General features: G+C 52.5%; 11 protein-coding genes and 1 non-coding gene across 12 annotated transcripts; 7 read left to right on the forward strand and 5 right to left on the reverse strand.

Moving 5' to 3' along the window:
- Positions 1-25: 25 nt before the first annotated feature.
- Positions 26-2150, forward strand: BDZ99DRAFT_565040 (uncharacterized protein; the record flags this gene model as incomplete). The annotated part of the gene is made up of 3 exons (XM_033727428.1): positions 26-216; positions 265-839; positions 891-2150. 3 exons carry the CDS (start codon positions 26-28, stop codon positions 2036-2038), a joined length of 1914 nt encoding a protein of 637 aa, XP_033584235.1. The 3' UTR covers positions 2039-2150.
- A 1325-nt stretch (positions 2151-3475) lies between these two features.
- BDZ99DRAFT_12382 (uncharacterized protein) lies at positions 3476-5280 on the forward strand. The gene is made up of 3 exons (XM_033712542.1): positions 3476-3693; positions 3863-3935; positions 4133-5280. The coding sequence occupies exons 2-3, from the start codon at positions 3882-3884 to the stop codon at positions 4946-4948; spliced, it is 870 nt and encodes a 289-aa protein (XP_033584236.1). The 5' UTR covers positions 3476-3693; positions 3863-3881; the 3' UTR covers positions 4949-5280.
- Positions 5281-6092: 812 nt separating this feature from the next.
- BDZ99DRAFT_12407 (uncharacterized protein) lies at positions 6093-9790 on the reverse strand. The gene is made up of 3 exons (XM_033712543.1): positions 9642-9790; positions 6695-9416; positions 6093-6645 (listed from the first exon to the last, which is right to left on the reverse strand). Exons 1-3 carry the CDS (start codon positions 9700-9702, stop codon positions 6186-6188), a joined length of 3243 nt encoding a protein of 1080 aa, XP_033584237.1. The 5' UTR covers positions 9703-9790; the 3' UTR covers positions 6093-6185.
- A 367-nt stretch (positions 9791-10157) lies between these two features.
- BDZ99DRAFT_431245 (uncharacterized protein) lies at positions 10158-12767 on the reverse strand. Its single transcript, XM_033717281.1, has 2 exons — positions 11294-12767; positions 10158-11245 (listed from the first exon to the last, which is right to left on the reverse strand). The coding sequence occupies exons 1-2, from the start codon at positions 12719-12721 to the stop codon at positions 10349-10351; spliced, it is 2325 nt and encodes a 774-aa protein (XP_033584238.1). The 5' UTR covers positions 12722-12767; the 3' UTR covers positions 10158-10348.
- A 260-nt stretch (positions 12768-13027) lies between these two features.
- BDZ99DRAFT_404794 (uncharacterized protein) lies at positions 13028-14547 on the reverse strand. Its single transcript, XM_033716404.1, has 4 exons — positions 14422-14547; positions 14265-14371; positions 13312-14206; positions 13028-13257 (listed from the first exon to the last, which is right to left on the reverse strand). Exons 1-4 carry the CDS (start codon positions 14510-14512, stop codon positions 13121-13123), a joined length of 1230 nt encoding a protein of 409 aa, XP_033584239.1. The 5' UTR covers positions 14513-14547; the 3' UTR covers positions 13028-13120.
- Positions 14548-15217: 670 nt separating this feature from the next.
- On the forward strand, positions 15218-16333 carry BDZ99DRAFT_470303 (acetoin dehydrogenase-like protein; the record flags this gene model as incomplete). The annotated part of the gene is made up of 4 exons (XM_033721622.1): positions 15218-15378; positions 15438-15671; positions 15732-15781; positions 15957-16333. The coding sequence occupies 4 exons, from the start codon at positions 15218-15220 to the stop codon at positions 16331-16333; spliced, it is 822 nt and encodes a 273-aa protein (XP_033584240.1).
- Positions 16334-16727: 394 nt separating this feature from the next.
- On the forward strand, positions 16728-18768 carry BDZ99DRAFT_505049 (thiamine diphosphate-binding protein; the record flags this gene model as incomplete). The annotated part of the gene is made up of 4 exons (XM_033724078.1): positions 16728-16975; positions 17098-17321; positions 17384-17511; positions 17634-18768. The coding sequence occupies 4 exons, from the start codon at positions 16728-16730 to the stop codon at positions 18729-18731; spliced, it is 1698 nt and encodes a 565-aa protein (XP_033584241.1). The 3' UTR covers positions 18732-18768.
- Positions 18769-19076: 308 nt separating this feature from the next.
- On the forward strand, positions 19077-20109 carry BDZ99DRAFT_457030 (glutathione S-transferase). The gene has a single exon (XM_033718595.1). The coding sequence runs from the start codon at positions 19256-19258 to the stop codon at positions 19964-19966; it is 711 nt and encodes a 236-aa protein (XP_033584242.1). The 5' UTR covers positions 19077-19255; the 3' UTR covers positions 19967-20109.
- A 316-nt stretch (positions 20110-20425) lies between these two features.
- On the reverse strand, positions 20426-21579 carry BDZ99DRAFT_493129 (BSP-domain-containing protein; the record flags this gene model as incomplete). Its single annotated transcript, XM_033723208.1, has 2 exons — positions 20426-21487; positions 21544-21579. 2 exons carry the CDS (start codon positions 21577-21579, stop codon positions 20534-20536), a joined length of 990 nt encoding a protein of 329 aa, XP_033584243.1. The 3' UTR covers positions 20426-20533.
- Positions 21580-21838: 259 nt separating this feature from the next.
- On the forward strand, positions 21839-21932 carry BDZ99DRAFT_t4. The gene has a single exon. It is a non-coding gene; the product is annotated as a tRNA-Phe (tRNA).
- A 78-nt stretch (positions 21933-22010) lies between these two features.
- Positions 22011-23518, reverse strand: BDZ99DRAFT_404806 (pyrimidine 5-nucleotidase). Its single transcript, XM_033716405.1, has 6 exons — positions 23326-23518; positions 23256-23268; positions 23162-23197; positions 22936-23080; positions 22605-22885; positions 22011-22543 (listed from the first exon to the last, which is right to left on the reverse strand). Exons 1-6 carry the CDS (start codon positions 23377-23379, stop codon positions 22362-22364), a joined length of 711 nt encoding a protein of 236 aa, XP_033584244.1. The 5' UTR covers positions 23380-23518; the 3' UTR covers positions 22011-22361.
- A 112-nt stretch (positions 23519-23630) lies between these two features.
- On the forward strand, positions 23631-24677 carry BDZ99DRAFT_404809 (uncharacterized protein; the record flags this gene model as incomplete). The annotated part of the gene is made up of 1 exon (XM_033716406.1): positions 23631-24677. A coding segment is annotated over exon 1 (906 nt), but the record flags the coding sequence as incomplete, so codon positions are not given.
- Positions 24678-24737: the final 60 nt, after the last annotated feature.

Below are 24737 nucleotides of genomic sequence, written 5' to 3' on the forward strand. Positions count from 1 at the left end.
CACCACATGGCAACTTGAGCCCGCAATGGATATAACAACTTTCGTCACGTCGCAGCGAGACGCCGCGCTCCTGCTAGGCGACTACAGCACCTACCGCACGCAGCTGTCCCGCCGCCTGCTCACCTGCAACAAAAAACTGGGCCGGGCAACACACAAAAACGCAAAATACGCCCCGAAGGCGCCAGTGACATCTGAAGATATTGGGAGGAACCATGAGTATGTCAATGTCAGATACAAGGGTGTCAGCGCCTGACCAGTGTCCAGATTCCTCCACCTGCAATTACTCACGGCGGAGCGTGCGTGGGCCCACGCCATGTACATGAAGGCATCGCACGCGGAAGACAACGCAGACAAGGGCATCACAGGCTCGACTCGACGGCACATAGTGTCCCGGTTGAACAAAGCTGCGAAATATGCACAGCAGCTAGTGGAGCTTCTATCGAATACGGCGGCCGGCGCAAGCGACATCGATCTGCTGGAGGCGCGGGCATATGCGTACTCTCTTTCCGGGTCAGAAGAGTTCGAAAAGCAGTCGGAAGGCATAAAGAGCAGTGACGCGTCGCCCCAGAGGTGGATCAAGTGTCTTACAGATTACTCGGCGGCCCGGGTTATCTATAATGCCTTGCTAAAGGCGACGAAGAAAGAATTGTTCAAGGATATTCTCTCCAGCATTACGGACCCCAGCATACGGTATGCGGCGTATCAGCACCGGATACCTCGGACTGTTGGCGTACCGGCTGTGTCGAAGAAGTTTTTTCCGCGGGAGGATCCCAAGCTGCTCGCATCGGTGGAGAAGCTAGACAAGGACGCTTTGGCTGCTGAGGCACCGGCAGCAGAAGGTTAGACAGCAGCACCCTATAACCCACTCGCGAGTCTGACGTTTCATCCAGGGACCAAATCCTCGGATTCATCCAGCGCCCCGAACACCATCACGTGGCGCGGACGCACCGCGAATATTGTTGACGCAGCCATCGGCCAGGCCCTTGCATCCGTGTACACAGCATCGACCAAGCTGTCAGAGTATCTAGCATCGTGCACTCCCTCCATACTAGCCAAGGATAGGGCAGCTGCGTATGACGATGTGCTCATCGCAAGTCAAGACGCCACAGATGCGACCCGCCGCGCCATCGACGAGCTCGAAAAGGAGGGCATCGACGAAGGTGACTCGCGCATGCAAGACCTCCGAGTAACCAGTCTCGCCCTGAACTACGATCTGATCGGCTGGCGAGTCGGCCGCAACCGCGTGCTGATAGGATCCGACGACGGCATGGCGTTCTCTCCCTTGCCTCAGCAGAAACCACGGCGAGAGCGCAAAGACGGAAAGGAGTGGGCGGAGCGGGAAGAGCCCACAGGCCGGAAGCTCGCGCGACTACGAGAGCGCGTCGCTCTTTACGATGCGATCCTGCAAAGCATCGACTCGGTCAAGGAGCTGCCCGGAGCAGCCCGAGACACCGCATTCATCGCCGAGCTCGACGGCCAACGAGCCTACTTCCAAGCTCTGAAATGCCTGAACATCTCGCACTCGCACGCTCTCCTCTCTGCACCCGACCGTGCCCTCGCCCTCAGCAACCGCGCCCTCTCGCTCTCCTCCCAGGCCCTCTCGGCGCCTCAGTCCACAGCTCCTCCCCCCTCCTCGCCTCCCAAACTCATCACCACCATCTCTGAAGCCTCGACCCTATCACGCCATCTTCAGAATCTAATCTCCCACTACGGTGGCCTCGTTGCTCTCTCCCACGTAACTGACAATTCGGCAGCCCCCTCAAAAGCGCATCCCACCAACGCCGCACCCCTCGCAGAGAAACTAAACGAGTATCCCGCCTCTGGCACTGTCGATCTAAAGAACCTCGTCACGTGGCCGCCGCGGCTCAAGCCAATACCCGTCAAGCCGCTGTTCTTTGATGTCGCGTGGAACTACATCGAGTATCCTGGGCGAGCGACGCCTGTTGCTGAGGCAAAGACGGAGGCGATGGAGGGGGTGGAGAAGACAGGGGAAGAGCAGAAGCCGGCAAAGAAGGGATGGGGTTTCTTTGGGCGGTAGGCCAGACGCGCTAGACTACAGTCGTAATATAGATAGGCCAATACTAGTGGGTCGCGAAAGACGTGGACCGCGAAGCTAGATATTGTTACGTACATGAGCATCACGTGACGATGTCGATCTTCTTACAAATTAGGAACTATTCTCACCGCTAAGAGTGTGATTAGCACTTGGAGAATGGTCTATCTAACCCTAATACCTGTAGTTTCTCTTCGTCCTTCTCAAAATTTGGCGGAGCTATTTTGAACAACTTGGCAATACCTTTCGGGGCACTTCAGCTCTAGAAGCGTATGTAATTCGACAGCGGAAATTGGAGTAGCAGCAAATGTAAACGATCACAAGACATGTCCAGGGGCGCTATCATGCACTATGCTAAGGTTGATATGGTTAAAGCTCAATGTGACTGATCGGGATATTAGGTAGCTGCAATATAATGTTCCTTGCAATAGCTTCGAGATTTTCTACCCAGCATATTTACGACACTACTCCATTGCAACTTGAATTTCTCCACTGTAAATGTCGATAGTGTACGAAGACTCGCCCTCGATGTATACAAAGCACAAGTTCGTACTACAGAAAAATAGGAAGGCGTCGGAATGTGCCGCACGTGACGGAAGAGCGCCTGGCAGCCGTTTTCCCCTGAATGCTGGGGATCGATAGAGGCGTGGGACTAGCAGACGCCCCCGGAGATAGCATTGCACCAATTGGACCAGCTCGTGAGAACGGAGGGCCACCCGTCCCGTCAGCCCTGCATGCGCCCGGCTAGACGTTGATCCACCGGTGGCAGGTGGTTCAAAGGTCTCGACATGTTTTGCTCGCCCGGTGCAGCCCCGGACATCAAGGGAGAGGCTGGTGGCGGCGCCGTACACCCACGCAAAACCAGCGGGCTTTGAAGGCAGCGGGCTAGGAGGGCCATCTAGAGGGCATCGAGGGCATCAAGGGCCATCTCACCTTGGCATGGCAGATTAAGCTCGGTGAATAGTGCCCGCTCACCCTGGCATGCCTGCAGGATCCCCCCTTATGCCACCGACCAACCCCAAAACCGTGCCCGGCGGTCCAGCAACCTCCAGCTCCAGCTCCAGTCCAGCTTTCCAGCTCCCGCACGCTCTTTTGCCCGCTCTCTGCACAATTGGCCGTCCTTGCTGCCTTTCGCTCTTTACCACCCACCCTCGCTCCCTCAGCACGCCCTCGCTCTTTTGGCATACCACGGACACGCCCCGTTAATTCGCGTCTACGCCCACATCGCCCACAGCGCCCTTGTTTCCAGGTCGCCGCCGCAGCTCCAGCGAGCTTCCAACCCTCCTAATACCTCGAGGCACGCGTCCGCAGCGTCCTCGCCCTCATACGATCACGGCGTCCGCTCTGCTCCCACGGCCGGCGGCCCTCGACACATTCCGTCACTCGCCAGGTCTCGACCTGCCCGCCTTCACGACGGGGCAGACACTCGACGAGCGGCCCTCGCTGCCGTCCATTGGCCACGACATCTCGCGCCCGTCGTCGACTTCGACCCAGGCCTCGGGCCAGCACTACTCGCTTCAGCGGCAGGGCAGCAACTCGTCGCTGCAGCTGCCCGGCCTGTCCGCCCTGGCGTCCATCGCGTCGTCGAGCCCGGCGGCGGGCAATGTCGTCAATCCGGACACCAATACCCCCCCTCACAGGTGCGTGTGCGTGCAATTGGGACGTGTTGAGTGGGCATGGGAACTTTTATTTAGTGGAGTGCAGTCGTGGTGGTTGCAGTCGCCCGTAGCCCTGCCGCGGACGAGTTGCATGGCTCCACATTTGCGTTATCTTTTTCGCACATTGTGTCTAACTTCTTTCTTCTCGCAGGCCCTTCAATGGACACAGCATGACCTACGCAACCTCAGCTCCAGCCACCTCGGGCGGCCAGGCCAACTCGCCGGTAAGTGACAAAGTTTTCGTGTTTTCGTGAGTCGCACACGGGCCGATGATCGCAAGAAATCTTCACGGATGTCCTTATCGGATCGCGATAACCATCCATCATCTCAACCCCGGAGCAGCTGCGCGAAGTCTATCTTTGACCTCGTTTGCTGCTGTTTGGGGCGCTTCAGTGCATTCACGTACTAACGCTACCCTCAGCCTGTCTGCCAGAACTGCACCACGAGCACCACCCCGCTCTGGCGCCGCGACGAAACTGGCTCTGTTCTCTGCAACGCCTGTGGCCTCTTTTTGAAGCTTCACGGCCGCCCTCGGCCTATCAGCCTCAAGACCGATGTCATTAAGAGTCGGAATCGCGTCAAGACTGCCGGCCAGGGCCCTCGGAAGAACAAGTCGACCGACGCCAATGGCCTCCCCGCTGCCCACCCTGACGCCGACCCCCTCTCCGCCCTGACACAACATCGACGGCAGTCGCAAAAGATGTCGTCGGGCAATTCGGAGCGCTCCAACTCGCCAATCTCGCGCACAGGCACCCCGAGCCTGCAGCACCCGTCGAACATTGCCCCCCAGCACATGTTTGACGGTGTCATTCACGGCGATGTCTACCACTCTCCGTCTCTGCCGTCCTTCCATATCCGCCAGCCGTCTCCGGGGTCGACCTCATCTGTAAACGGCTCGCACCTCGAGCCGCCTCTCTCCTACGAAGCCCTCGCGGCACAAAACACGTCGCTCAAGACACGCGTCAGCGAGCTCGAGGTGATCAACGGCCTTTTCAAAGGACGTGTCAACGAACTCGAACAGAGCGAACAGAACGCGCGAGACAACGAGAATATAGCCCGGGACACCGAGGCACACCTCAGAGCCAAGCTCGAGGACGCGCGACAAAGAGAAGCTGAGCTCAAGCGGAAGCTGGAGGACCTAGAGGCGGAGGGGGGTCCTCGACACAAGAAGATACGACTCAACGACATTATAGACGAAAGTCGCGCGAGTACGCCCTTCAGCTCGACGGCCGAGTAGTTGGTCGGGCTGAGGGTGCCTCTCTGCCCTAATCTTTTTTACACGCCCCTTTCTCTTTTCTAACGATATTACTTTACGACACTGCCGGAACTGGACGTTTCCTACCTGCCTTTTATTCGCCTATTCGACACCCAGCCTATGGGGTTTCATTTCTCTACTTCGCCCACGGCCCACGGCCGGTGCTTGGGAGCTGCGATGCCCCATTTGACTTAACCCCCTTGATCACCCATTTTTCAGGCCTACCTGAACGGTGCTACCAACCCACTTAGACCACCCCCAGCGTCAGCCGCGCCCAAAAAAGTTCACCCCCATCATGCTCTCCCCGAGCTCTAATGTCTGAATCTCTTCCAACCCTACGACCTTACCTAATCAAATTTTTCTTGTGTTTCCTTGGCTGGGTCGGAGTGCGACGGAGTCTTATTTCTTTTTTTTATTACACATCTGGATGGAACGAATGGCGGAAAATGGTGATTCTTGCGATACCAAAGATGGATGGTACGGGTTGGCTTAGCTTGCTTGGCCGGGAATGCGGCCATGGATGAAGTTTTGACGGGTGGAGAAGATGATAGATCGGGGGTTGGGTCGGGATGGATTGGGATTGATCCATCCGGAGCGAAGGTGCGGGTTGTGCACGCACTGGAGTTCATAAAAAAGTCCTTATGGGATGCGTTTAGGTAGTAGTGAGTGGAAATGGACGGAGATGGTGAAAGATACGATGGAAGTGTGTCGAACTCGTGTGACATATGTGCTATGCTGTGTTCGTGTAGCACCCTTCGCAGTACACCTTTCGACCACCATTGACCTCTTCATCCACAATTCAAGGTTGCAATTGCAGAGCATGCCATTATCATTAGAACTAACTCATCCACCTAATCTGGGGTATCTGTTTACCATACCTACTTCCCATAGTGACTCCGAAAATGCCCGACTCAGAAAAGGCCGGCTATCAGAAATAGCCAGATGCAAATGCAAATACCGAGCCCGGAGAAAGCCAGGAAAGAAAACCAGACCAAACCAGAAGAATAACCCAAAACCTGGGCCTGCAAAGTAGTAAAGCCACGCCATCCAGTACGCACAGCCGGAAAAGAAAAAGAGAAGAAGAAAAGGCCGTCTAAGACGCCTTGCCGCGGCAACATCGCAATAGCTGCCTCCCTACCTGCTCACCAGCGGCGCTTCTATAGCGTGCTCCGATGTCGTGAAAAGAAAGGTCGTGAAGCCAGCATACGTGCATCTCTCATCAACGGAACAAGCTCCGCAAGTCCTCCAACCTCCTCCGCGCAGCTTCCGCCTTTGTGATCTTCTCCCTACCCATACTCAGATCAGCCAGATCCCGCTTCTTCCGCTGCAGCTCTAGCATCTTCTCCTCGAACGAGTTGTCCATGATATAGCGCGTGATGAAGACCTCGCGCTTTTGGCCGAGACGGTGGACACGGTCGACAGCCTGCGCTTCGGAGGCGGGATTGAATTGCGGCTCCATCACGTAGACCTTGTTTGCAGTGGTCAGGTTCAGTCCGAGCCCGCCGGCGGCGATGGAGACGAGCATGATGGGGACTTCGGGGTCTGTGGCGAAGGCTTTAAGGGCGGCGCCGCGGGCCGGGCGGTTCATACGGCCGTCGAGGCGGGTGTAGCGGAAGCCGTGATTTTCGAGGGCGATTTGGATGAGGTCTAGATGGGTCGTCCAGGAGGAGAAGATGACGCTAGAAAAGGAGTCAGTAAAAGTAACGTGATTAAGTCGAAATAGATTACCTCTTAACTGGCGCCTCGTTGGGGTGAGCCTCGCTCCATTCTTGGTCCTTCTTCAGCTCCTCTAGCAGCGCTTTCGTCTTCGTGTGCGGTCCGATATATCTGCCCATCTTCTTCGCCAGCCTAGGGTTCTCTTTCACGCGTTCTAGGGCTTCCTCGTGCTCGTCCCAATCTTTCTGCTTCAGTTCGAACAGCCCTATGCGAACATATTGCTCGCACAAGGGACATTGGCAGAAGCCATCTGATGTAGCGATCGACTCGAGCTTCTGGCGGAACGCGCCTACACAGCTAGTGCAGATGACGTGGTAGCAAGGATTCATGAAGCCGAGCGTGTTCTTCGCATTTCCATTTCTATCCTCCTCGTCCGGCTCGTTCAGCTTGCAATCGCAGATCTGACAATTAACGCTGTCACTTTCTTGCAAAAGGTGCATGAAATCGTAGGCCTGTTTAGCTGAGAGTGAGGGTTTTTCTGTTTCCTCATCGTCGTCTCTTAGATCGATAGAGTTTTCATAGCTGATCCCTTCCAAGGATTTCATAGCTTCGTCGCTCAAAAGCTCTTGTCCATGCGCACAAATCAGACGAAGGTTGAGGATTGCGAGAAGAATTCGAGCGTATGCAGAACCTCCTAATCCCTTCTGTTCGGCGCGCATAGTCGTGACCGCGTTCACTTGGCGAGCAGAATCCTTTTCGAACCAGTCATGCAACGTCCGCTCGTCTGACGAGAATTGCAGCTTGACGATATGATCGTGCCGAGGGGGCAGATCTACGAGTCCTTCCTTGAGGCGACGTAAAGTGATGTTGTCGACCAGGAGGCGAAGCTTCGGTAGCACATCTGGGTCTGCATTCTTGAAAGGGTTCAAGATCCATTGAGTGAAGCCATGTTTGTGATCGAACGGCTTGATGCGAAGAAACTTGAGCAGAGCACCCAAATCATCAAGTCGATTTTGCACCGGTGTGCCGGTCACTGCCCAGCGACGCGCAGCTGACAGTCCACAGATTGCGATAGATTGCCGAGTAGTTTGAGTACGAATGCTATGCGCTTCATCAAGAACAATGCGGAACCAGTTGATCTTTTCAAGGGCCTTCCCGCGCATATACTCCGCAGCAATTGTACTGTAGGTCGTGAGCACCAGATCGTACTTGGCGAGGTCATCGATGTCCTGGGTCCTGCCAGAGCCATGGTAGATGTACGTCCTGAGAATCTTCTTTGCAACGTGGGTATTGATTTGGTCCTCCCAGTTGGCTATCGTGCTGACTGGACACACGAGCAAGGTTGCTTTGCAGTTTCTGACCAGGGTCTGTTGCTCGTTCTGCCTGTCAACGGCCTGTCTGGCGAATAAGTCGGCTGCTTGGCGGCTATCTGACTGCGCTATCAAGGACAAAATGCTCAGAGTCTTGCCTAGGCCCATCTCATCAGCGAGTATGCCACCTAGAACTCGATCTGGCTTGGCCTGAGTCTCTTGTCCGGTGATAACATTAAAGTAATATTTGCGACCATTGTCCCGGTATTTCAGCTCATACATCGCGTCTTTTTGGTCTTCGTCGTCATCTCCAGTGTGAGCACGTTCCCTCTCGCTCATAAAATAGAGAGCCTGTTTCTGGTGACCCAACAGTGGAGTAAGGATCGCTGGGTCTTGTTCTTTGAGAGGTATATCTTCCGTCTTTGTAATGCTGTTGAACATTTTTTGTACGTCGTTCCGCACTTCCTCGACGCTGCGGTTGATGTAGTTGTTGGGTTGCTGTGCAGGTTGGCCCAAGCCAGAAGGCTGGTACGCAACCGAGCTGCTGACCAGGGGAACCTTCATTTGTTGCGGATTGACGTAGGGGAACTTGTGGGGTTCGTGACTCGGGGCGTCGAGAACGATGTTGTGGCCTCTAAGAAATCTTCCCACGTGACCTGCATTCTTCCTTGGGCAGTAAAGTTGGATAATGATTGGCAGAAGTCCAGAGATGACGGCACCGGGAGGTTCTTTTCGTTTGACAGCTTCTGTCACGGCAATCCACTTCAATTTGCTTGTCGGCTCACTGTCCATCAGTGGCGCGAGTCCAGCGGCAGTCTTTCTATCGATCCAGCCATATTGCATACCGGATGGATCTATCGCTCCGATGGCGGTATTATTCTGGCCGGCTCGTCGTCGGAGAGATATCTTCAAGCGCGGCTGCCAGTTCGAAGATCCTTGGTAGCCTCCGACTTTTTGCTTGGGGACTTGCGATGCTTGGACATATGCGAGCTTTATTTTGCCAACACAGACAATCTCATCGCCAAGATCTTTGACGAAGACTACCTCGTCATCTTCATCGTCGTCTGAGGAGTTGTTAGCTATGCGACTAAGATTGAGGATAAGCCATTGGAAAGTAGGCGACATACCAAGGGTCAAGTCCACAACTGCAGGCAGTCCTCGCGCCGGTGGCTTGTCTTCTGGAGTTCGGCTTCCTTGCAAGTCAAGCACTCCCCCGGAACTGTGTCCGGCCGATAGAGACGTCTTCGGACCGTCGTGTTCTCGCTTCACGCGTTTTGATGGGTGTGCGGAGCGATCTTCGACATTGTGCATGCGTTCAATGAAAGAACTCATACCACTTGCGGGTGAGTTCCTATTTCCTGGGGCCTGTTCTCTTACAGGCAGCCTCTGGGCAGCTCTTGGGTTGAGCAGCATCTGTGGATTGTAGGCCTGTGGCGCAAAGGCTCCATTTGCGCTTCCTGACCACTGGGACTGGGCTTCATCTTCTGACGTTAGTCCATTAGATGTTTCCTTGGATAACGGAGAGATGGTGTCTTGAGAAGAAATAGATAGTCGAGGCGTTGAGTCATCTTGCGAGTCGACCTGCATTTGATCTTGCAAGGCGACGTCCATTTCTGATTGCGAAGAAGAGTGATCGGAGGCGGAAGGGGAGTGCTCGAAGGAAAGAGAGGGGGTAGAAGATGGAGAAGGTGAAGGAGAGTGGGCAGTACCGGTTGCCTTCTTGAAGGCCTTCGGATTGAGAAGCTGCGCGGCGGGGGGCGGTGGATCCATCAGGCAAAGCCTCGCCCGACAAAAGAGCCCTTTGAGCAGAGAATTACAATCACGGCAGTGAGAATGCTGTTGCTGCTGAAAGTCGTGGTTGTGAAGGCATCAATTGAGGTTGTTGATGCAACGTGCCGAGTTTTATCTACCAAGGTCGCGCCTAGGTTTTGAAAGGATTGGTGCGACGGCAGGGCAAGAATATATGTAAGCCTAGTGAGGTTGACGGCTGGTCAGCTGTTACAAGATGTTTCTCGATAACTAGCTGGTATTCAAGTAAAGTGGTGGAGGTCGTCGTCGAGGTGAGGTCGATCTGGAGTTCTTGTAGGGCTGTCCGCTTGCCGCCGGGTGGCGCAGGAAGTCCTTGGCACGTGGCTCTCGTCATCCATATCACTCAGGTCTTGACTACACAACACTCTGGTATCACACAGCTAGAGTCAAGGAGCCATCATACGCAATACAAATATGTTCCTAATCGCGAGGCCTTCATATAGTATAGTTCTATATCGACTGCGAGTGCCGCTCAGGTTCTATTATCCTACACGCTCATTTGTATCGCTGAACAATCATGCAACGCCTCCTAGATGCCCAGACATATGCCATGCCGCCAAATCAAGCCTTGAAACAAGAAGCTCGTGAAAGCGCTTGATTTTTCTATTTAGCACCACGTGAAAACTGGATTCTTACTCTTGACCATCTCTAGCCGCTCTACAATGACGCACTTCCGGTTGCCCTCCATATCCTCGTTCGCCGCGTACCCAAGATCTCCCTCCAAATCATCGTCGCCAATAAGAATAGGATTTTTGCTGTGTCGGGTAGATAATGAGAGTCGTCTTTGTCTGCCCTCCAGTCGCTCTCGCTGCCGGCGCCAGGTGCGAGATTCGTCATAGCTCTTGCGGACATTCTGATCGGGTCTGTTGCCTCCCATAGACGCTGGTAACGTGCCTGCCGCTGGTGTGTGCCAAGAAGCAGCATGCACTGTGGCCGGGGATAATGGGCCTCGTAAGCTATCCTCGCTTGCTCGAACGTCTGCCGAACTCGACTCTCGCGAGATATTGAACGGGTTACTATTCGCCGAATCCAAAGGCGGCGACGCCATTAGAAGGTCGGATTGTGGTTGCTGCGGTGGAGTAGAGAGTGCCGCACTGATGTCCATCTCTTCGTGATCGCCACTTGGTCTATGATAATCGGGATGCTGACGCCGTCGCATTTCTGCAGAAGGTGCCCGGAGCGGTACTGCAATGGGCACATCGACCAAATCGTCCCAGACACAAACGCGGGCTCTTCGCGTTAGCTCCAGCGGTCCGTGATCCGCCGTCTTTAAGGTTTCGACGACGTTCCAGGCTTGGCCCTTCATTACAGCAATCTGCTTCACGTACATCCGTTCTTTAAAGTCCGAGTCTTGTGTGAAACAGCGACGTAGAGCTAGTTGGGTGTCACTCCACCACTCCTTCGACGTAAGTAGGGGGAGGAAGTGTTTCCGTGTCGCTTCTGAAAACGGCTGTCCAATAAGGCTCACAGGAAGAAACAGCCAGCCAAAAGGATAGCTTCGCCACTAACAGAAGTCAGTAAGTTGCAGTCAGGAATGATAATAATAGCATACAGCATCTGGGTGTTTCCATGGCCATGACAAGCTATTGTCAATTGCTCCTATCGTTACGGTAGGAACCGGAGCATTACCCATTGGCGTCACAGATCGGCTGGTGGCAGTCATCGGCTCTTGGCGTTTGTATGGATCGGAATCTGTCAGAGACTGCTGGGTGTAGTCATTCGGTTCATCTCCACCATCAGTTTGGCCATTCAGTTTTGGTGGTTCAGCAACGATTGTTGCCTCTTGAGTTTTTTGATCGATTTTTATCATCCAGTTGTCGAGTCCTCGGTCAGTGTTTCGCATTATGTAGTCTAATATCACTAGCCTCTCCAGCTGCTCGCGGAAGGACTGTTGAATAGCATCGGTCCAGAAAGTGTTTCGGCTTTGTGATTCGTCTGTCGCGTTCTGTCTGTTTTCGTTCTCGTCTTCCTCGTCGTCGGATTGCGGGCCTCCGGGTCTGCACTCCTCTGCCCATCGACGCTTCTTGCGTCGTGGCGCAGAGCTTGATCTAGCTCCAGAATCACGGTGATCTGGCCAAGGATGTTCTTTCAAGAATATATTCGCGTCTTTGAACCCTTTCAAGAACACCTGAAAGCTCCCAACCTTTTCGGGAAATGGTTTCTTTTTCCGATAATATGCCCTTCGGTCCCAGAAGTCGTAGTAGAAGGATTTCGATGAGAGTGAGACGATGTCGGTATAGGGGACCAAATTCGTTCGGAGTTGGGTGTCTAAGACGTACGCAGCGGCCTCAGATATGTAGCTAAGGTTGGGGATAAGACAAGCTCTCCCAAAGAACCAAGGGAACAAGTTTCGATGGATCCACTTTGTCCATTTGGGATTCCGCGAAGCGTAAGGCTCCTCGTCCTTCGGTTTGAAGACGCCCACAACTTTGCCGTGCGTATTCCTCGCGAAATAGCTCCCCGAGCTACCTTGCGCGATCATTTTGGGATGTGTGCCGAGTTCTATCGCTACCCTGACGCTTTCTACGGTGTCGTCGAATTCCAACTTGGTTATTCGGTCTGCGGAGCCCGCCCAATCGAAAGTGAGAGTCTCAGCGGTAGCAGGCCTGATCCAATCCGGCGCCTGAAAGACTGAGTGGTGTATCTCCAGCTGTTCGTCCTCTGGTGACCTGCCCTTCGTTTTCCGAATCTTGAATTTTTGAGCAATCTCGTCAGCCCATCGCTCCAGTCGCGCATTTATCGCCTTTATGTCCACCCCCGAATTACTCCTAGGTCGTTTATCCCCTGGAGCACCTCTCCGCAGTGTAGGAGACGACTGGCCGGACATTTTCATACGGGTCTGCCGCTTTGGTTGGAGAGGAGCATATCGGGGCGTGGATAGGGAGCTCTCGTCTTCCTCCGACTCGTAATCTTCATCCTCCTCCTCTTCAGCCTGAGCAATTCTCGCGTATCCAGATGTGGGAGGGCGTTTCCGAGGCATCTCTACGGCGGCGAGGGGAAGGGTTTCGTGAGATGTCGTGTCTTTCTTCCTACACACGAGATGACGGAGGCTCAAGCTTCCAGCTCTCGGCGTGATCGGCGGTATTCCCGGTTTCTTGGCATGCATCTCATCCACCATTAATTGCTAACCTCAAGCGGAAGTCAAATAAACGCTGTTATTGTCGGAGGATTTCTTCTGCTGAGAAGGAAAGCAGAGAATTTCAGTCCAAGGCAGTAGTGCCAGCATAAAAAGAAGCAGGCACGATTCCATCATTCCTTAACACGACCACGCAACTTAGCACGACCACGCGATAATGCCAAATTCTATTATATTCACTGTTGTATGAGCTGCGATTGACAGTCTCATCGTCTCGATATTTACGTATCGCACGCTGCGTAGCTAGAAGCTGTCATCAAGCTCGTGATTCCTCCGAACAACACTTGGACTCTCTTCCTCGTCACCCTCGAAACTTTCTGTTATGTCGCCTCCAGCAGTCAGCAGCAGATCCTCCACTATTCGCTTGCTGGCTTCACGGGCTGGGAAGATAAATTAGCTTGCTGCTATAGCCTCAAAAGGACAGGACTGCTTACCAGGTGTCTGCAGCAGTCGACTCTGCGGTACGTGGAACTGCATCGTTTTGGGAGGACTGAACCCCAAGTCGTCGTCATCTTCGTCGCTCTCACTATCCCACATGCCTTTCTGGGTAGTCATAGTATTCTGTGCCTTGACAGAGTTACCTAGCCCACGTGCTGGAGTCCGCTGGACGGTTACGCCTGGTGTTCGAGGGGCCTTCAATGGCGACGAGAATATTTCTGCACGAAGCTGCGGGGCGGGAGAATCTGGTGGAGAAGAATCGTCCCATCTTGAAGGTGCCGCACGAGTAGCCGTACCGGGCGTGAATCCCACAGACGGCTTCTGCTGCTTTCGGCCTGTATGGGGTGTTGCAGCGATGCGGTATGTTTTGTCCAGCACTCGATGAAAGAGGGGATCTTCATTCGTAGGTGCACCGCTCCCTCTGAACTGAGAATTAGGAGCCACGAAGGGGGACGATTCCGGGGTCATGCTCATGTCTGGTAGCGCTTGCGATTTCCCCGGCGTTGTAGGGTCCGGCCCTGGCGATGCTTTGCCGCCATGTAGTTCGCGTTTCAACGCTTCGTACGGGGATGAATAATCCGCGAATGTAGTACCAGCTATCGCGTGGTTGGCTTGTGGTCTCTTGCCAGATCTGGGTGCACGTGGAGTGCTATGGTTATGCGCGAGGGATGGCGAGGAAAGGATCGAAGTGTCGAGCTCGTCATCGTCGGCGTGTGAGGATGAAGGTATAGGAGGGGTTGCGGATGCGCCGGTCACTGTATCGTCTGCAGTAAGATCATCGTAACCGTGGGACTCTTGCGATTCATCTTGAGTGGTAGATTCGTCGACGGCCGCCTCTTCGTAACCAGAAAGAGAGACGTTGGCGCTGGCTTCGAAGAATTGCTTCCAGAACTGACAATTAAAGGATTTAGAGGTAGACCTCGCCAGTATATTCTGATGGCGAGCTTACCTTTGAGCCTTCCCAGACCGCTTCAGAATGCTTCGCGTATTGCTCAACGATTGGAAGGATACTTGTCGTCACGATTCGATGTGCGCGGCTGAAGTTTTGGTCGATTTCTGCGAAGACGGGTCAGTGGGGGTATATGAATCGCGGTGGCGTGCCGTACCTTGCAACGTTAGCGTGATTGACTGCTCCAGCTTCTCTAACTCTTCTGTTAAAGTCAGATTCCGCGGCGGGGCCATGCTCTGGCGCGACATGTTGTTAAATGCTGATCTGGTATTGTGGCGGTTTGGTAAACACAGCGGGGGGACGCGTTCGTGGTGGTTTAGCGATCAATAAATCTCAAAGGTTCAGCCCACGTGCCTCTTTAACGTCGACTGTCCACTGAGGTGGCCATCAACACAAGTATTTGATTGATGAATGTTTTTGAAGACATCGCAAAGCACGTTTGACAGCGGTAGAAGGACATAGAAAGACTCACGGAGAAGCAATCTGATACTGTATTGAGACCTTCAGTCCTAGGCTACCCTCTTCATTCACACCCCTTTTGCCAAGGTAACCCAAGATCATGTCGTCTTGAAACAATGCCGCACACACCTGACCGGCTATGGCATTAGCGTTTTTCTCAGGAGGCCTTCCGTCCTGGGCTGCCCCTCTCAATTCACTCCCACCGCATCCACCGCACCTATCAGCCGACCAGGCTCCAAGAGGAATAGAAGAACCAGTCCCAATGTATACACCTGCAATCAACCGAAATCATGCACTGTGGTGGATCGCGGCTGTTGATAGCGCCGCCTCCAGTTCTCCGTACTCGATTTAGATTCCCTCCTAGGTTAACAAATTTCTAGGTCCCACCCATGAAGGCCAGATGCGTGATCCACACCACAAATATATAGATTACCGTGCCCCAGGGAACCCTTTCTACTTACTCCCCTTCAGTATTTATAAATCAGCATACCATAATGTCATCTTTCCCCATATCAAGGCTATCGAGGCACGGGCTGAAAGGAGCTAAGAATCTTCCCACAGTCTCTTCACAAACTTCGCTATCGGCTCGAGCGTATGCAACTCCGTCGAAGCAAAAACGCAGGACCGCTATTGTCACAAGATCTAGTCAAGGAATGTAAGACGGCGAACCCAGTACAACCTTAAGCATGCTAGAAGTCTCACCACCACGTACAGAGGCAAGGCAATAGCTCTCCGTTTGGCAGAAGATGGGTACGATATTTTAGTCAACGATGTTCAAACAAACGAGACGGGAGTGCTCGAAGTTGTGAAAGAGGTGAAATCATTGGGACGGAATGCCTTTCCCTATCTCGCAGATGTCTCCAAGCTGAATGAGGTCGAGCGGATGGTCGAGACCTCTGTTTCAGAACTTGGGCCTCTCAATATAATGATCACGAATGCTGGCATTGCGTAGGTACGGAGAGGTCATCGAGCCTAGATGATTCATCAATTGACGCTCGCAGGTCAAAGCGGTTTTGGATCTCACCGAGCAGGATGTGCATCGAATGTTCGAAATAAACGTATGTGGCACATACAACTGTTACTCAACCGCTGCCAAACAGATGATCAAGCAAGGAGGGGGAGGGAAGATACTAGGCGCTGCAAGGTATGTACACTGATTCAAGTCCACTCCATTCACGAAGTGCTTCAGCACCAGTCACTCAGATATATCGTATTTCTAACATTACTATCTAGATAGCGTTGCGGCCTTCAAACCAAGCCACATGTTGTCTCATTACACTGCGTCCAAGTGGGCCGTCCGTGGCTTGACAATATCTTTCGCACTAGAAATAGCAGCCCACAAAATCACCGTCAACGCATATGCTCCTGGCGTTGTCGGCACTGCTATGTGGGATCTCATAAACGAAGAGATGGGCAAAAAAACGGGCGCGAAGAAAGGCGAAACGATCAAGAAATGGTCGGAAGAGTTGATTGCTCTTGGAAGAACCAGTGTGCCTTCAGATGCTTCCAATCTAGTAAGCTTCCTATCTGATCCGGACTCCGACTATACGACCGGCCAAACAATTCTCGTAGATGGTGGTATGGTCTATACCTATGGAAGAACTCTATGAGTTATGGCATCATTTCAGCGCTATCTAATTCATAGAATCGCTTCCGAGGTGTATCAACCCGCTCAAAAGTCACGCGCTCATATAACTTAAGATACATCACAAATCCTCTCCAGTAGACTCACAAATTGACTTTTTCCTTCGTCTCTTTTGGATTGAGATCGACAAGGTCAAGCTTCTGTAATACCCGGACATTCATAAGCTTACCCCACGAGGCACCCTTCATGGCACACAGACCCCGCTCTCACTTGCGAGTCAGCATTTACTATTCCACCACTGCTTCTAAAAACACCTCACTAGTCTACATCTATATAATGCATGTGTCTTAGTATATATGACAAGCATCAAATCGATAGGAACAGCATCGAACGTCGCCTCGATCATCACATCAAACATAATGTCCAACTTCGAACTTCGAAAGCCGAGCACACGTGAACTCACTGGTGGTGATCTACTTGCACAATGTCTTCATCACATTGGAGTCAAGGTGGCGTTTGGTCTCCACGGCGGCCATCTTGATGCCTTTTTGATGGGGTGTGAGTCGACAGATATCAAATTGGTCGACACGAGGCATGAGACAGTTGCGGTCCAAGCTGCAGAAGCATATTCTAAAATGACGGGAACTACAGGAACATGCTTTGGTATGTCTCCCACTCAACCTAAACCCTCTTGCACATACGCTAAGAAACAGAATAGTTATAGCAAATAGCGAGTATGTTCTCACTATCACTTACTATGCTCTGGTTTTTCTGTAACGTTAGTTATAGGTATTCAAATGGGTTACCGGGCCTTGCAACCGCCTTCGCAGACCGCTCTTCTATATTCTGCATCACTTCATCACCTCCTCTAAGGGATGGAGAGAACAACTCTCTTCAGGGCTCAATTGACCAAGTCGTTGTTGCTAAGCCAATCACTAAATTTGCCCACCTAATTACTCATGCAGAGGACATCCCCCGCCTCGTTGCTCATGCAATGAAAATTTCCTCCTGCGGTGCTCCAGGGGGGCGATTGAAGACAATAGAACTACAAGTCACAGGTGACTGACTACTTTAGGACCTGTGCTCATCGACTTCCCGATAGACGTACTGTTCTCGCCGATTATTGCGTCCCGAATTTCATGGGGCTCTATCACATCACCACTCCCATACCCGCCCGGACCTCACACCAAAGCCATTGAGAATGTTTTCTCGCTACTCACAGGTTCAAAACGGCCTGTCATCATTGCAGGCACGGGGACTCATTCGTCTGAGGTACGTTCATGTCCTGCCCTACTAGAGAGGAAAGTCCACTGACTTTGATGAAGGCCACTCAAGCGCTTTTCGACTTTGTAGAGGCTACTCAAATACCGCTGTTTCACAGCCCGAAGATTTGCTTCTCTCTCCCAACGTCAAGCCCTTTGTATGCCGGCTCTGCAGGCAATCTAGCACTGCTCCCTCACATGAAATCTCCTACCCCGGATCTGGTCATTCTACTTGGTGCCCGAACCGGTATGTACATGGGCGGTCGTTCTGGAGCTATCATCCCATCACCAGACTCTTGCAAACTTGTACAAATTGACACCGATGGCGGCGAGATCGGCCGAACGCTGCCAGTGGATCTCGGAATTGTCTCAGACGCTACTGAAGCTCTGCTCGCCTTTAACGCTGCTCTTCCCAAGCACAACTATGTTGCACCAAATGAGTGGGTCAAAATCGCTACTGATCTGAAGAATATACCCATGTCCTACGCCTCAGACCCAGAAATTGTCGAGGGAAAGCTCCATCCCTATCACGCCCTCGCCGCCGTCTTCAAGTCAATCCCAGACGGTAGCATCGTCGTCACCGATGGAGGTGAGTGTGGCGCCTGGGCTAGCGGTGCCGCTACCATCTCAAACCCTCATGCAATCATCTCGGCCACAGGCTACCTAGGCTTCCTAGGAAACGGCTTCGGATACTCTTTAGGCTGCGCTTTCGCAGACCCTAGTCGTCTCATTGTCAACATTCAAGGGGATGGCTCCGCAGGGTTCCACTTCATGGAACTCGACACGTATGCGAGATTCAGCTTAAGGATCCTCACGATTGTGGTAAACAATCATGCGTGGGGGATGTCTTCGAATGGGCAGGAGCTTATATATGGTACCAAGAATCCCGCGAGACCTATCAGTTCGCTGAGCCCGAAAACAGCGTATGATGTTGTTGCTCAAGGGCTAGGTAATAAGAGCGCAAAGGTCGAGCAGTTGGCAGATGTTCAGGGAGCAGTGACGAAGTTGTTGGCTGGTGACGGGCCAGGTTGCATGAATTTGATTGTGAGCCGACGTCCTACGCATCCAATTACGGAGAGTATGGTAGGCATGACAGAGGATGAGAATATGATTGTTGTTCCTTACTACGATAATGTTCCTAGGCCATACTACAGAAATTAGGGGAAGGGGTTGCTGCGCGGGATGTCGATCAGGCGGGTTCTAGATAATCTAAAAAGAATGCTGCGAGTAGCTTTACGAAGTTTGCAATACTGAATCTACGATAAGTGTGAAATCTAGAGCTGCCCTAGTCGTGTTGCTGGAATGCTAACGTTGATGTTGGCTTACGTTGGTCGGCAGTTGGCTTACGTGGATCAAAGTTGGGATTATGTGAATGTCGGTTGTTGAACCTCAACTTCTCCCGAGTTTCCAACAAGCTTTGTTGAAAAGAGTCGAACTGCGTCAGAGCCTTACAGGTTATTTGTCATTCAAGAGCCCGGCAAGGAAACGATTGCTTCCGCGTTAATCAGCTCAACATGATGTGATTTCGTCGTCCTGCTGTCTCTACGAATATAAATACGAATGCTTCTCCCGCTCTGACAGACTATCCCACAGCTCAATTCAGCTCGCCTGAGTACTACTGCCTCATCTCCAGCTTCCCATTTTCAACTTCAACCAAGCTCACTATTATCTTCCCCATTTCCACTATGTCGACATCCAACCTCCAGCCCATCCAGGTCTGGGGCCTCGGCGGTCCTAACCCACCCCGCGTCGCTATAATCCTCGAGCAACTGAAGCTCCCTTACACAATCACCGCCCTCCCCCTCTCCGAGGTCAAGAAGCCAGAGTACCTCGCCATCAACCCTAACGGCCGCATCCCCGCCATCCGCGACCCCAACAACGGCAACCTCACGCTCTGGGAGTCGGGCGCGATTCTCGAATACCTCATTGAGCGCTACGACACCGACCGTCGCCTGAGTTTCGAGCCAGGCACGCCAGAGTCGTTCTACGCGAAGCAGTGGCTGTTCTTCCAAGCCTCTGGGCAGGGACCGTATTACGGGCAGCTGGGGTGGTTCAAGTTGTATCATCACGAGAAGGTGCCGAGCGCAATAGCGAGGTATTTGGCGGAGGTGAACAGGGTGACGGGAGTGTTGGATGGCTGGCTCGCGAAGCAGGATACGGGTGCTGGGGGCCCGTGGCTCGTAGGCGGGAAGTTGAGCTACGCAGACCTTGCCTTCGTGAGCTGGCAGGGGGTTATTGCGCATGTGACCAACAAGGAGGAGTATGACCTTGATCAGTACCCGCACGCGAAGGCGTGGCTGGAGAAGATGAACAAGCTGGAGTCAGTCTCGAAGGTGTTGAAGAGGAGTTTTGAGGGTACCATGAAGGAGAAGGTGGTGCAGGCGGGTAAGTCATGAAGAATAGTGAGAATGGTAGCTGCTAACATATAACAGCGATAGCAGCGGCAGCTAAGAAGTCAGACGCCTGAGTGACCAATGGCTTCATTTACCAAGTACCGCGGCGTGCTTGATGATCTTTTGAGGTCTTCCGAAGGCTGAAAGATTTGCCACGAGGGAACTGCCTTTGGGGGAGATTTATGAGCGGTAGACCGAGGCCTGGGAGGATGAGTTAGACAAATCGTGAAATACAATGCTGTGATACATTGATCTTTCTATTCTGACATGATCATCCCGTGGTGAAAGCGAAAATTGATCACAAGGGACCAAACTGAGAATATCAGGTATTGACTTGATCGTTGAACGGGAAGCTTTGGTCCACCTGGGATGATGATAGCACTACTATTCGGTTTTGCATGATTTTCGCGCTATGGCGTAGCTGTATGCTACTCGAAAGGGGAAGATGGAGATACACGTGATATTGTTTCCAATGGAGACACGCAAAACCCAAAGAAAAGACCAGGCACATGAGTTGCTGGTTTTGTACGGATCGTGATCGGAGAACGGAACACGGTGTGAGTCGAGGATCTAGGGGAGGCCTCTCCTTGGGTAATGTATGTTGCCACCAAGATGCGTCATCTTCTGTGGATTCTGTTCCGAGCCTTGGGAGTTGCTAGTGGCCTCATCTTTCTTCTTGCCCTCTTCTTCAACCCGTTTTGCCTCTTCTTCGGCCTTTTCCTTACCCAGATGGCTCCCATAATCCGCCCATAACTTATCCACCTTCTTTCCGAAAAGCTCCTCCCAGAGCTCCCCATCCTTGTACTTCTGCCCTCTTAGCCCATCGTTGATCTTCCTAACACTCCCCTCCCCGAAGGTCTTCTCTAGATACTCAAGAAAATACCCCGTGTGCTGATACCCAGCATCCCAATCCCCGTCACTCTCCTGCTTCCAATGCGGCGGGACAAATCCCGACTTTAACCGTACCCAATCCGCAATACCCTCAATCAGGCCGCCCGGCGCGGAGCCCTGCGCGTTCCACTGCCAACAATGCACCATCTCGTGCCTTATCACGCCCAGCATTTCCTCCTTCTTCCGCCCTTCAGCGATGCCATTGATGTAATCTGTTGAGAAGTGTATCTCCTTGTGGTCATCGTCGAAGTCTTTGCCGGTGGTGTAGGCCACGCCGCCCATTGGCCGTAGGATCAGAGTCACGGAGCGGGTTGGGGGGATGCAGTGGGTGGGGAGGTCTTTGTAGAGCCAGTATAGCACGCCCGACACGGCGTCTTCGATGGCATTGGAAGCAGAGAGGTGTTTGAGGAAGGAGTGGGTGCCGGGCTGGGAGAGGTCGCGGAGCTCGAGGCGGAGGAGAGGGGTACGTTTTGGTTTGGGGGCTGGAGAGGTCGAGGCGGCGGCGGGGTCGTCTGTGGTGGAAGACATGGCTTGTTGGAAATAGGTAGGTGTGGGAGGTGTCATAGGTGGGGTTTTGAATAATAACGCAGAGGAAGAGTGCGAAGTTTGTTGGTGTTTTGGAAGTTGGGATATCTGGACAGGTTACAAGCAGGCTTCATGAGAAAGCGGCAGGCGTCAGCTTCGCTTACGAGCTTGAACAACGAGCCACAGTACTGAAACGCCATAGCTATTACAAGTATATATCTAATGGAATGTAATTGATCGAAGTTGGCGATGCAATTGTGGTCTCTTCATGGATCTGGCTATCAACGGAGACGTTTGACCGTATTGCAAGCTCATTGTGAGGCTACCCTTGTAAGTAGTGAAGCAACATTTATCGATAATCTCCATCCCAAGAAGATCCTTGCACCCAGAAACAGATTTCTGACTTGGATTGGGTCTCTACATGATGTAGTAGTTTATTTGTCGCTACCTCCATTCACAGGGGTTATAGCGCAGTTGGGAGCGCGTTAGCCTGAAGGTCCTGCACAGTAGACCTGCAAGCTAAAGGTCACCGGTTCGATCCCGGTTAACCCCATTTCTTTTGCCATTTTGACGTCCTAGAACGTTTGCTTTTTACTCCCGCAATGCAGGTAAGAAATGTGCAGTCGACGTCCACAGGATGGCCTCCCCATTTCCTGCACATGCACACCCTGATTCACTTTTTGGATGATCATGGAACAGTGACCAGAATATTTTGTCTGTGTCGCAGGTAATGCAATTCCTTGATTCGATAGCTCGTCTACCATTAGTCTATTTCGCAGTGAGTATGCAGGTACGCTGCCGAGTTCAATTCAGATGGGAGATCTGGCACTACGCTATGTAAAGCTCAAAGCTCCACCTGATGAACACTTCTAATGTTCTAATGATCACACCCCGAAAATGATCTCATCTTAAGCCACTATATGGTCATGATTTCTTGGCAATCATATGAACAGCTAGGCTTGGTAGCAAGGAATCTGTTACCTTACTCCCTTAGTTCCGTGGACGACCCTATGAAGAAGTGGGGAAAAAGCCCTCTCAATTCCTCAAGATCTCGGATTGTATGTTGGCTGGCTGGATGTGCGGGTTCTGGGTCTGCCTCATCCAGAAGATGTATCGCTGTCCAACCTAGCTCACCGGCGGCTTTGACGTTGAGGTGGGAGTCGTCTACCGAGAGTGCTGTGAGCATGGATTTGGAGCAAAGTGAGATTTTGAAAATATTACTGACCAACAAAGAAGCATTCTTTAGGGGATTTGACTTCTGCCTCCTCCATGGCTTTTGCGAACATGTCTGGGTGAGGCTTGCAGAGGAACCGTTCCGCTCCATAATCACAGTACGTGATGCCATCGAACATGTCCTCAATACCAAGTAGCTTTACGACTCTCTTTCCATGAGTTACGTAAGCATTGGTGAATAGCCACAGCTTGACTTTGTTACGGTCAATATCCTGGAGCATCTTGCGGAGTTTCGGGTTAGGCTTGATGACTTGCTCCAGTGGCAGCGCGTCGCTTGTTGCTTTAGCATCTTATGTCTCTTTTCTTTGACGAAGAAGACATACTCGACTTTCTTGTTGTATTCAAGGGCGTCCACTTTGTGATGCCGCACCAGTCCTTCGATTGCAAGGCCATACTCTCGGTAGTACTTGAAGTGTAGCGTGTTGGCATCCTCCTGAGAGAGCGACAGATGAGTTTGGAAGTATTGGTCTGTATGCGATGAGACAAGACGGTCCCGGCAAATCATACTGAATGACACACACGGTGCAGAGAGAACACTCATCAACTTACCGATTAATACACCCATCATGTGGGCTATGTTGGTGCCTAGATGAAAAGAGAAGGTTAAGACAGTGACTGATGGGCAGAAAGGTTGTAATCCCACTTTTCGGATATAGCTGAAATCGGACAGAGTCAGTGAGTGAGAGAGTAGGCTCCAAGCTCATTAAACTTACACAGTTGTCGATGTCGAAAAAGAATACTGGCTTCTGATGAATCGGCTCCGCCATCTCGACGTCGAGAGCACCTTGAGGCTGCGTATGCAGAGTTGACCGAGAAATATATAGTGCCAATGCTTTGAAAAGAGATGCTCGGTGGACCCAAAAGGAATGCAGCTGCTTCTCCAACTTGCTGATGTTTATGTAGGGGTGTTGCTGGTGCGTGATTCACCTCACGTGGACACTGCGCCAAGAGCTGGCGATTCTCCTAGCGTCTGGCAAAGTTGTCCATGGGTCCTCCCATCTCCACCTGCACCCACCACAACCCGTCTTCTTCATCTCTCTTTTTGCCCTCTGGCCATTATGTGCTAGCCTCGCCGTAAATCATAACTTCAGCAGCTAAGATTGACAAGGCAACTGCCTCTAGCAGATACCCGCCGCGCAGAAGCCGTTCTTTCATGCGATGGTGTCCGGGGCCACAGCACCGCCGTACCTGAATGGTGCGAGTCCAGCCTCCATCGAGGAGCGGCGCTGGACCGACTTCTACGCGAAGCTTTTTGAGCTTCGAGATGAAGTGTTTGCTGGCAAACACCCGCGGATCAAACTCCCTGACTCCGTGCTTGAACAGGTCGCACCACGTCCGCCTCAAAACAACTCCCACTACTCGCACTCATCGAGACCAACCACTAACGGCACTCCCAATGGGGCCTACGCGGCCCTCAATATCCCTCCACGTTACCCGGACAATTCGTCGCTGCAGTATCAACCTGGCCCCTATCAACCCCAAGCTCCTAACGGCCAGCGATCCTTCAATGCAAAGTCTGCCTCAAGCATTGATCCTGTTCTGCTCACAAAGTCTGATGACTTGGTCAGGGCAGAGTTGCAGCTGAAGCGTCAGCGGGTAGAACGAGTGCTGAAGGACCAAGTCGACAAGAAGGCCCATCTCAAAGACCTCGACGCTGAGTCTCGGCTTGACGTAGACGGCCTTCTTGCGGAGGCCTTGCAGCTTGTGAAACCAGTATCGGGCTTGCCGTCTGCCACTAATCGCAACAGCGAGGGAAATGGGAGTGATTCGTTCGACGAGAACTCATACTACTCCAGTCAAGTAAATACCAGTTGGTCTTCGGACGACGTTGAGGCACCCCAGAATTTCAACAACGGTGCTGACGCTGGCGCTACCAATTTGCAGGGCATAGCTCCACTCTCTAAACCAGCTGCCGCTACCTCCAACGTCGCCGCTACCTCATTACCTACACCACAGGACGATGAGCCGTACGAACCCGCCGACGATCTCGAGCTTTACGAGCCCCCGGCCGCTACCGTCCACGAAGACGAAGATGAAGAGTCGGATTACTCTCCACCACCTGCCGCAGACACGTTCGTCGCACCTCAACCATACAAGAAGCTTACCGCAACACAAAAACGTAAAG

Source organism: Mytilinidion resinicola, assembly GCF_010093595.1.
Source record: "Mytilinidion resinicola strain CBS 304.34 unplaced genomic scaffold BDZ99scaffold_1, whole genome shotgun sequence".
In the NCBI taxonomy this organism is placed as follows: domain Eukaryota; kingdom Fungi; phylum Ascomycota; class Dothideomycetes; order Mytilinidiales; family Mytilinidiaceae; genus Mytilinidion; species Mytilinidion resinicola.

Coding starts and splice junctions, on each gene's coding strand:
- BDZ99DRAFT_457030 (XM_033718595.1), top strand. CDS start 19,256: ATGTCGACATCCAACCTCCAGCCCATCCAGGTCTGGGGCCTCGGCGGT.
- BDZ99DRAFT_12382 (XM_033712542.1), top strand. CDS start 3,882: ATGACCTACGCAACCTCAGCTCCAGCCACCTCGGGCGGCCAGGCCAAC. Junction 3,936..4,132: donor GCGGCCAGGCCAACTCGCCG/GTAAGTGACAAA, acceptor CGCTACCCTCAG/CCTGTCTGCCAGAACTGCAC.
- BDZ99DRAFT_431245 (XM_033717281.1), bottom strand. CDS start 12,721: ATGCCTCGGAAACGCCCTCCCACATCTGGATACGCGAGAATTGCTCAG. Junction 11,246..11,293: donor CATGGAAACACCCAGATGCT/GTATGCTATTAT, acceptor GACTTCTGTTAG/TGGCGAAGCTATCCTTTTGG.
- BDZ99DRAFT_404794 (XM_033716404.1), bottom strand. CDS start 14,512: ATGTCGCGCCAGAGCATGGCCCCGCCGCGGAATCTGACTTTAACAGAA. Junction 14,372..14,421: donor AATCACGCTAACGTTGCAAG/GTACGGCACGCC, acceptor CCGTCTTCGCAG/AAATCGACCAAAACTTCAGC. Junction 14,207..14,264: donor CGGTCTGGGAAGGCTCAAAG/GTAAGCTCGCCA, acceptor TTTAATTGTCAG/TTCTGGAAGCAATTCTTCGA.
- BDZ99DRAFT_12407 (XM_033712543.1), bottom strand. CDS start 9,702: ATGGATCCACCGCCCCCCGCCGCGCAGCTTCTCAATCCGAAGGCCTTC. Junction 9,417..9,641: donor GGCCTTCAAGAAGGCAACCG/GTACTGCCCACT, acceptor GACTAACGTCAG/AAGATGAAGCCCAGTCCCAG. Junction 6,646..6,694: donor AACGAGGCGCCAGTTAAGAG/GTAATCTATTTC, acceptor CTCCTTTTCTAG/CGTCATCTTCTCCTCCTGGA.
- BDZ99DRAFT_404806 (XM_033716405.1), bottom strand. CDS start 23,379: ATGGCGGAGCCGATTCATCAGAAGCCAGTATTCTTTTTCGACATCGAC. Junction 23,081..23,161: donor CATGATGGGTGTATTAATCG/GTAAGTTGATGA, acceptor CATCGCATACAG/ACCAATACTTCCAAACTCAT. Junction 22,886..22,935: donor GAATACAACAAGAAAGTCGA/GTATGTCTTCTT, acceptor TAAAGCAACAAG/CGACGCGCTGCCACTGGAGC.